We start from the raw sequence: 10,378 nt of genomic DNA on the forward strand, positions 1-10,378 counted from the left end.
CCGGCGGTGTAACAGGCCCGTCGTGGCTGGTCTGATGCTGCCCTCTAGTGGGTAAGACAGGCTCTGCGGGCCCAGCGCAGGCAGGAAGCTCAGTCTTGGAGCCCTTTGTTTATTGACTTCCTGTGAAGGCCTACACACTATATTTTGGATCCATAAAGCTCTAGTTTTAAATCATTAATCCCTGAAGGTAAAACGAAGTAGATGGTCCAGCATGCAAACCAACCCAGAGAGATCACAGAATTTCATCTTCTTCAGAAAAGTTCCCAAGGTAATGCCTCCCATCGCCTACGTCACTGATCTTGTTCCTTCTCAAAGAGGTGATGATACCTGGTTCTGAGGCTCAGCTCCTCCCCCTTTGCCCCACATCTCCTTCCATCCTCTGAGCGCCCCCCAGTCCTTTCCTGAGATGCCTGCCCTTTCCTTCAGGGGCTGCCCTCGCCCTCTGAGCTGGCGTTGGTGGTGGCTCACCCCCATCGTCTGGACAAGGCAGTGGGCGGGAAAGGAAACTGCAGTCTTACCTCCTCAGTTTTGGTGGTCTCCCTTTGGCATTTGTCTCAGGCTGCTTGATGTCATTAATCCACGTTGGCACAACCAATCTGAGTACAGGAAAATTTAGGTGCAAAAGAGCAGCAAAACAGGAAAAGAAAATAAAAGGAGCCCGATGAGGGGTTGGATCAGCACAGAAAAGAGCCAGGAGGAAGGAAGGCAGAGTCCCAAAGAGGAGGGCAGACTGCCTTTGACAGCTGTGGAGCCAGGGACAGCTCCGAGTGGGCCAAGGCACCCCTGACACAGTCTAGTGTCATTTGCTTCTGTGAAGGCCCTGGGATTGGCTGGGGTTCTTGATGTAGATCCACTTGGCAAAGACCCCCTGGAACTGCTACAGAATTCAAGGGAGCCCTGAACACTGGGCCAAGTCCATTGAGAGGGGTGTGGAGTGGCTAAGTGGTGGACAGAGCTGCCACAGAGATCGTGGCACTCCTAGATCCAGACGGTTGCCTGCCTTTGCAACTGGCGAGACTTGAGGCGCTAGTGCACTTCCGCGGTCCAAGTCAGTGGTTGTCGTCCACTCTGCTAGGGCTGTCTGCTTATTTGGACAGGCATCCAATTCACAAAAATGGGCCAGGCACTGTGGTAAGGGCTGCAGGTACAACCAGTGCTCTTTGCGCTCAAGGAACATCCAGGCTGGTGGAATGAGACATGGATAAATGAAAAAATCACAGACATGGAAGTCACGGTGATAAGCCCTGGGATCATGGACGAGGCATAGGTGGGGGGTTGCGGAAGGTGCCCCAGTGGATTGCTTCCTGTGCTGAGGGCTGCACAATGAGTAGGGTTTGCCTGTTACCTCTTGGCTCCCCTTCATGCCTCCTGCTCAGCCCCGGGCAGACCTAGGCCGCCTCTGCTTGTGTGGGGAGAAGGCAGGACCAACCTCAGTCTGGAGGGAGTGCTCAGAATCACCCACTCTGTTGTTAGCCAGGGCTTGGGTTACAGTTATTTTACTCAAAAATGCCCTTTATAAATGACATACTTTTTTTTTTTTAAGTGTCCTCTCATTTTACCACAGAAAAAGTGATATCCTTTAATCTTAGGGCTTTAACATATGGCCAAAAATAATCCAAGCTAAGTTTTGGGTTATTTTAGGGATGTTTAATTTCCCAGGGTAACAGAAAACTTTCTTGTTATTTTGAAGGAACTTCCTGTTGGCCTGTTTTATGCCTTTGTATTTTCTTAGAAACTAATTTATTGAGCAAAGCGTTTGAGATCAACATCTACATTCTATAGTGTTCTTGGATGAGGGTGAGCGTGGGAGGGAGAAGGGCCTTTGGAGGGAGGAGGACAGATGAGACGTCAGATTGTGGTCCAGCTTAGAGCCAGGAGGAAGAGATGGAGTGACCTGCTGATTTCCCAGAAGGCTCTGCTCCATGTTCTCATAGGAGGGCCGGAGCATTAGCTCTCAAGAGTCACTAATGGAATCCATGAATCTGAGTGGGGGTTGCGTGAGTCGGGGTGACTTCTTTGGAGTGAGATGGACATTTTTCCCTTCTCTAAAATGAGTCTCAGTGCCTTGGTCTCTAATATCACAGTTACCTGACTGACATCGACCGGATCGCCATGCCGTCATTCGTGCCAACGCAGCAAGATGTGCTTCGTGTCCGAGTGCCCACAACTGGCATCATTGAGTATCCATTTGACTTGGAAAACATCATCTTTCGGTATGCATGTCTCCCCAGCATGTTCCATGAAGAATTTGCCTGTCTGGGCTTGCAAGTCCCCAAATGGATTCTTAAATATGTTATTCCTAATAGAAGTTATATCTCTTAGGGCAATATGGCCCTCTTCATCACAGAGTATTTAGAATTGTAGTAGGTCTCAAGTCCTAGAATGCAGAGGAACTCATCTTTTATTCCCCTTAGAGAATAAGGGTTTCCTCCCTCATGTCTGGAATGATTCTTATGTGTAAAATACACACACACACAGACGTATATTTTTGTAACCCACAGATTGAATATACTGTGGTCTTTTCCCTAAAGTTGAATAATATTTCTCTTCCCTTTCATTCCCTTCTTCGAGATTTATCCTTAAAAAAAGAAAACTAAGAATCAATACAAAAATGTGTATTAAAAATTATATAAGATAATATACATAAATTATTTACAGCTGTGTAAAATGTATGAATTTCCATGTGCAAATATAGAAAATACTTTTAGGATGGCTTAAGTAGATGTTCCATGCATTTAATTATGGCAAAAAAACAAATAATCCTATGGTTTTGTGCAATGCAGAGCACTGCAAATTTCCAAGTACTTTTCTATCCATTAGCTCCCTTGTTCCTCCTAATAGTTATTACACGTGCTTGTCTAGTTGAGACGACACAAGTGCGGTCCTGCCACGTCCAGGTCCTGTCTGTAAACTTGGTCACATCTCAGTGCATCTAGAGCGTTGTTGCATTGGGGGAGCCCTCTGGTCGAGCCCCTCGAAAGTCTGCATCTTTGTGAGCACATCCTCTGTGCTGTGTGCCCAAGAATTTCTCTAAACCTTTTCAGAATCAATGCTGCTTGCAACTTCCAAAACGTGTATCTGGTCCACAGATGTATTCTCTTCAGCTTACTTGGTGTTTTAAAAAACTTTGGAGTCAACATTTAAAAATGGGGGTATTTCACTTAAAGCATATGATATCTAGTTTCTCTTGGAAAGTTGGAGCATGTGGTCGTGGTGAACCTGCGTTTTTGTCCAGCAGCAGTTGGCTGCAGCTGTGTAGCAGCCACCGCTTTAGACAGGGCCCTAGCACTCTCACAATGCATGCTTTTCGATTTTAGAGCAGCCCTCTAGACTCATTTCCACAAACTGCCTGAGCCCTGGAGCATTCGAGCTTGTGATTGACTCTTGGGCTATGATTCCCTGAAATCCTTCCCAAAGACACAGATAAAGGCTTTGATTTCCATATTGGAAGAGGGCACTGCTGGTCTTTCTCGGGAAGGAGAGGTGGCGTCTACCTCACGCAGAAAGGATTTGTGGATAAATTAGAGGAGCCATGAAAACAGGAAGGGGCAGGGGCCTGAAGAAAGCTGAGTGGACCTGGGAGACTGCCTGCCGTTCCGCCCCTTTTGTGTCTGGTGTCCTGGCACTCTGCAGTGCTCTCACAACACCCAAGTAGATGCTTGTGCTTTCTGCCTGGACTACAGCAGCAGCTACCTATCCAGTGTCCCCAGGCAGGCTTCACCCAGGTGACCTCTGCATCCGTCTTCAGTAACATCACTTACATTCTGTTGCTCCTTTGCTAGCAAACATCCTGTGATTCTGCATTGCCTAAAGCAGTGGTGCTCAAACATTTTAATCTTAGGACATCTTTTTACTCTTAAAAATTATCGAGGACCCTAAGGAGTGCTGATATCCATGGTATAATGAATTCATGTCCTTTTTCCCCAAAGAGTCATGTGTTCCAACCTTTGAGATCTGTGTTTCTATTGAACAGGATGGTGGATGTTGGTGGCCAGCGATCTGAAAGACGGAAATGGATTCACTGCTTTGAGAGTGTCACCTCCATTATTTTTTTGGTTGCTCTGAGTGAATATGACCAGGTCCTAGCTGAGTGTGACAATGAGGTATGCCGGGTGGGGAGTTTGGTTAGCTGAGGAAGACAGATCTATTTCCGCAGTTTGCGAGAAGCCAGCCAGCTTTGGCACTATTCCTCTATTCCTTAGGTTAAATTGTCTTGCTACTCAAAGTCCTTAGACTAGCAGCACAGGCTTTACTTGATTGCTTTTGAGAAATTCATACCTATTGAATCAAGCCAGACCAAAAAAATCAGAATCTGTCTTTTAACGAGATCCCAGGTAATTCAAATCCACATGAAAGTTTGAGAATCACTGGCCTGGAAATCTGGTTCTTAAATTTGGATGCAGATAGGAATTCCCTGAGGACCTTAAAAAAAAAACCTGGCACCTGGGTCCAACCTGAGATTCCGATTTAATTGGTGGTGGGTGTGGCCTGAGCATGGGGCTCTAATCTGACGTGCTGCCAAGGGTGGAGCCACTCAAAAGCATTGGGTCTCAGCCTTAGCTGCATATTGGAATCCCCTGGGGAATTTTTGAAAAAATACCATCTTTTGGACACCACAGTAGAGATTCCTATTTCCTGGGTTTGAGTTGGAGGTATCTTTTTCAAGCTCCCCAAGGATGCTAATGTGTAGCCAAAGTTGAGCTGTTTCTAATAAACTTTATCTGAGAATAGGCTTCCCAACCTCCATGGCCCATGGTGCTCCCCAATTAGGTGCCTAGCTGAGTTGGCATGGGGAGTGGTTGCAGGTGCTTGGAGCTGTCCTGGGGCCTCCTGGGATGGCATCTGCCCTTCACTTCGCCTGGAAAGGACTCCCTCAGGGCAGCTGGGACTGACCCACCCAGTGAGGCATTCCGTGTCCACTGCAGAGTTGCCAGAGCACTGGGGGGGTGGGACTCCATGAGCTGGGTCTGCCTGGGAAGTGGAGAGAACCAGCACGGTCACGTCCCTGTGAGAGGGGGTGGTATTTTCTGTGGGATACCATGGTCTTTCATTGTCCTTTCCCCTACCCTTGTACAAAACCTCTTGACCTTTTACAAATGTCTCTTACTCCTAGGGCATGGAAGTAAATCAATAAAGAACTCTGTCCAGGATTAGGCAATAACTATGAACAAATTATGTCTTGTGTTTCTTGAGAGCAGGCTTTTCTCTGAGGAGCACAGTTACATTAGCTAATTAGTGAAGGATTAACCCATTTACTAGTGTCATTGTGCAAAGAAGAATAGAAATCTTGGCTGCCGCCCAGCTCTTCCAGTGGAGAAATTTTTTTAAAAAGCAAAGGCATCCAGTTATCAATATGAAAGGTTAGCTCCAAATTTGTCTTGGGAATTACTTATGACGTTTCCCAGGGAACTCAGAAGATCAGTCAGGTGTGCGAGGGACAGGACCTCAGCCCGATGTGCTTAGAAATTAAACAAGATCGCAAGGTACTTGGAGAAAAATTAAGCGGTTGCCACTCAGACTTTTCCCTCCCGGTTGTAGATATGCTGCATCCAGTGTCTATGCTGTCTAGGAGTTGTTTTTTTCTTGGAGATCATTATTGATAAGAGCATAATAAATTTTAAAGAAGCTTTCAAAACAAGTGAGGGGTTATCTCTCTGGTAATAAATTCCAGATTTTAATCCCCTAAAATGTCCTGAGCAGGAGGGTGAGCCCAGATGTCTGGGAGTTGTAGGAAATGGAGGTTTACGGCACGTCTCTCCGGAGCGGGAGCACTGAGCTTTGACGTTTTTCAGTCTGACTTCCTTCCTCCCTAGAGGGACGTTCTGGTTTCTTTCCTCTTAGAAATACTTGAGAGAGCAGAATGCCATATAGAACAATTATTGTCACCAGATAAGATTTGTATGAGCCCTATCTGCTCTCCATAAATTAAGAACATTTAATATTTTCTTGCCAATGTCTAATGTTCATAAATTATTACTGTCTTTCTACCTAATTTCCGCCAAATCCTACTATTACATGGGCTTCGGAAAGTCTTTAAATTTTGTGAACAATACTGTGCTCGTCACACAACAGGGGGCGCTGTTCCCCTTGCAGAGCTCACCTGCAGTACACGCACATAAAGGATCATACAGAGTGGGTGCTCAGTAGGGTTAGTTCCCTTCCCGGCCAGCGTCCAGCATTCCTAAGGGTGCTGGCCCTACTGGAAGAGTCTGCCTTCCTCTCATTGTCCTATGACTCCTGACGTACAGTCTGGGAGCCCACACCCAATTAAAGTGGGTGTCTCAGGTCCAAAGCTGTGAATCTCCCATGCTTGGTAATCCCAATAATTATGTGCACAAAACTTTGGTCAAATATGAGGCTGAACCTTCTTGTTCCAAATTGCACAAAAGCCTTTCTTATATCCTTGTGTGTTAGCTGGGGCTAGAGAAGAGATGGGGTGCTTCAGGAGAGGAGACTCAGCAGGGGGTGAGTAATGAGAGGGTGGGATGGGGGGAAATAGAAACAGAAGGCCCGGTGTCCGGAGGGGCCCCACGTGCTCACCAGCTTCAGCGAGGACAGTGACCCAGAGACTGCAGCTGGGTGAGAGGAGCACAGACGGATGCAAACAGCTGTTTAGCATGTTGTTTCCAAAGTGTCACTTTTCTTTCTCGTTAACCCTCAGTCCCTTGTTTCTCACTTAGAACCGCATGGAAGAGAGCAAAGCCTTATTCAAAACCATTATCACCTACCCCTGGTTTCTGAACTCATCTGTGATTTTGTTCTTAAACAAGAAGGATCTTTTGGAAGAGAAAATTATGTACTCTCATCTAATTAGCTATTTTCCAGAATACACAGGTAAGTGAGTGTCCATCTTGTGGACCTCCCTGGCATTAGTCCAGAGTTCTTAACACGCTCACAGGGGCCTCCTTCACCATTCCCCACCTTTGAAGGGAAGCTCCAGTTGTATCAGTGTGTGTCTTCGCCTCAGCACCTCCACCTCTGCCTCTCCCAGTGCCCAGAATGTATTTGCCACCTCCTTTTGCCAGCTCTACTTTGTTCTCCGAGACCTAGCTCAGGCACCTCTCCCTGGGGGCAGTCCTGCTGCCCCTCACCCCACCCCATCTGCAGTAGGCGTGCCCCCCTTGGCAGCCTGGGCTCACCTTGCTCCCTCTCGGCCTTCCTCACACTGGCTGTTCAGTGTCTGCTGGCTCAGCCCTCTCCCCAGTCGGCTCCTGAGGGCAGAGACTGTGCCCGACTTGTCTTTGCATTCCTAGCGCCCGTCAGAGCACCTGGCACTTTGTGTGCGTCGGTTAAATTGTCGCAGCCCTGTTACCACTGTAATAAAGACTCTGAAGTTCTTTATTACATGACCTGTCCAAGGCAGGAGAGTTTATGCCCGTTGCTAATTATTTCTGGTACAAGAGGTCTCAAATATTACTAGGTTTGACATTTGGAGGAGTAGTGTTTTAGCACTCTCCTTTTTCCTTTTATTATCCGTACTGGCGATGTGGTATAGAGCCCTCAAACTTGAAAATCAGACTTGGGCACCTAAGAGTGTTAGTTCCCACATTCTTCCTCTTCCGTCTCCTAGCCCACTTCTGTCTGCCTGAGTTAATAAGGATTACATCTCTTCAAAAGTGGTCTAAATCAGAAAATTAAATCGTGTCACTATTTTCCAACAAATCTCCTTAAAATACAATTTTTAGATACTAGTGGACACTTTAAAATACTTTTACGGGTTCATAATGAAAAATAATGCCCCAGATAAACGATTCTCTAGAAATGAGATAGCCCAAAGAAGGATGCCAAATAAGAACAAGAGTCCATTGAAAACGATTTTTGAGAGGACCTGGTGGTGAGTTGGTATCTTTCTTCTTTATTCCTCTAACCGCACTCTTGACCAGGACCAAAGCAGGATGTCAAAGCTGCCAGAGACTTTATCCTGAAGCTTTATCAAGATCAGAATCCTGACAAAGAGAAAGTCATCTATTCGCATTTCACGTGTGCTACAGACACAGAGAATATCCGCTTCGTGTTTGCTGCCGTGAAAGACACAATTCTACAGCTAAACCTGAGGGAATTCAACCTAGTTTAAAAGCCGCTGTCCACTCCTCGCCCATACCAGAAGACAGGATTTGTAAGCTCTTTGTGTTTTGTTTGCAAGTGCTTCTGACATCATCCACCCAGCCCAGTGGGTGGCACCACGTCCATCATGCAGGCCACATGGACAGAGATGGGTAATGGAGCTTCTAAGATATTTGAGTTTAGCAAAAATTTTTCCAAGTCTTTATTTCCAAATTGTTTATATATTTCTTCTCTTGACTTTTGGCTGTAAGATTTTATGTAATTTTTGAATTTGATATTTTACAAAGCCATTGTGATTTACTGTTTTTTTAAAAAAAATTCAATTTGTGTGTTTAATAATAGCCATTAAAAAATCACATAACAGAGGAGTCTGTTAACTTATAGATCATGACTTGAGACCTCTAGGATTAATCTGGGTGACTTCTATTTTAAAGAAAGTTAATGGGTTTGAAGCTTTTTATTAAATCTTGCAATTTAGAGACATTTTTTGAGTGTTTCTTTCTTTTCATGCTAAACTATAATGCCTTTATGCCACCAAAGATTCTTTTAAAGTTGGTTCTTTTTTTTGTTCACTTTCTGAGCCAAATTAATGACTATATCAGTATGTCTAATTTAGTTTTGCCACAGTTTGATCACCGTGAAACCAAAGCTAATATAAAGTAAATGGACTCTAGATAGCATATATGTTGCACTGGTAAAAAAAGTGTGTGTGTATGTGTGTGTATATATATATATATATATATATATTACAATGTATATGACCAGGTCTTATAAAATTATGGAATGGCTAGGAGCCCAAATTGTTTAACAAATGTAAAGTAGCCCCTGCCAAAGTTCTGATGGGCACCAGGGATTTGCTGTCTGAACCATGTATTCTGTGCCTTTCTGAGGTGGCTAAGAATATACCCTTCTGCCATTAGCATTGGATTATGTTGTGTTTCTTTAAGCTCATGGTTGACTGATGATTCTGTTCCTTCCTAAAAAGAAAAATGCTTTGACTTTAATAGTTAATAACACAAACTTTCTAAATATCCTTGTAGGGGAGGAAAAATAATTTTCCTTCTACCCTTCTAGGTTCTTGGGTGAGACCGCTCCTTTAATAAAAGACTGATTAACAGGAGAAAAACCTGTATAGAAGTTTAATAACATGTATACCTCCTGTATACATGGGAGAGACCCAGGAAAACTGAGTAACTCTCCAAAATGGCCCAAGCTACCAACTTAAATATCATCTTCAGCTAAAGACACAAGAGAGACATTTGGAGGTGAGGAAGGCCAGTCATGGGAAGTTACCAGGAAAAGTACAGTAAACAAGGGTAAGGTTGTTATATAGATGTAAGTTGGGCACCTTCTCCATTGATAAGACTTTCTTGTGATTTAGAGTCATCCTTCTCTTCCCGGCACAGAGAGGGAGACAGCCTTAGAAATAGAGATTTCTCTTCTAAATGTAAATTTCCCTCACAAAAGGATAACTAACTTCCCTGTCAAATTTTCAGAGCTTTTCTTGTGTCTACTGTTTCTTAATAATTATCAGCTCAAAATCTTTATGCCAGAGGCATATTTAGGGATGGCATATTCTGTTCCCCTTCAGCCTCCATTTTGAGGCAAGTCTGTATCCATCATGATATGTTGGCGTTCCCTTAGCAGCTGGCTCAGTAAAGCAGCAGCAGAATCACCTGGGAAGTGCAGAGTGCTTCAAACTATAGACATAGAATGGTTTTGTTTTTTATTGGAAGGTGTGCACACACATGCACGTACAAATACACACACGCACATCACTTAGGGTTTAAAGTGTGACATGTCTTATCTCCAGTCAGTCTACAAAATGTACCCAGGTTAGTTACATATGTTATGGAACTATGTGTCAGCATTCCTAAAATCACTAAGCCTTTCTATCAGCTAGTCAGTCAGGTTCTCATTTTGTTGCCACACTTCCAAGTGTTGAGCTAGTAAAGAAGAGCATCAATGCTGGAAAAGACAGGAATTGTGCTTATAGCTAGTGATTCTACCATAGCAACATTAAGCTTTAAAAACCAACCTTCACTCAAGAAATGAATGCAAAAGCAACAGGTTTTGTGGAACCTAACAAATTGATGTTAAAATTTATCTGGAAGAGTACAGGTCCAGGAATCATCAAGGCAATTTTGTACAAGAGAACAAAGAGATGGGGAAGTAGCTTTTTAGGATATCTAGAAACATACAAAAAGCAAGACAACCTGGGGCAGGGGACACCAGGCACTAAAGGTCATGAACTGCTTCTAACTACCCAATTAACATAAGAAAAGGGCTCAAGAGAGTCAGTCATCAAGGAAAT

The 10,378-nt window shown here is 44.3% G+C and overlaps 1 protein-coding gene across 1 annotated transcript in view; it reads left to right on the forward strand.

Annotated features, from left to right (window-relative positions):
• The window catches only part of GNA14 (G protein subunit alpha 14), a 161,785-nt gene extending 153,240 nt beyond the window's left edge, over positions 1-8,545 (forward strand). The window contains exons 4-7 of the mRNA XM_014832702.3: positions 2,085-2,213; positions 3,974-4,103; positions 6,681-6,834; positions 7,884-8,545. Coding sequence (XP_014688188.1) covers positions 2,085-2,213; positions 3,974-4,103; positions 6,681-6,834; positions 7,884-8,074 — 604 coding nt within the window. The 3' untranslated portion in view covers positions 8,075-8,545. The remainder of the gene's footprint in view (positions 1-2,084; positions 2,214-3,973; positions 4,104-6,680; positions 6,835-7,883) is intronic.
• The last annotated feature ends 1,833 nt before the right edge of the window (positions 8,546-10,378 follow it).

Source organism: Equus asinus, chromosome 23, assembly GCF_041296235.1.
Source record: "Equus asinus isolate D_3611 breed Donkey chromosome 23, EquAss-T2T_v2, whole genome shotgun sequence".
In the NCBI taxonomy this organism is placed as follows: Eukaryota; Metazoa; Chordata; class Mammalia; order Perissodactyla; family Equidae; genus Equus; species Equus asinus.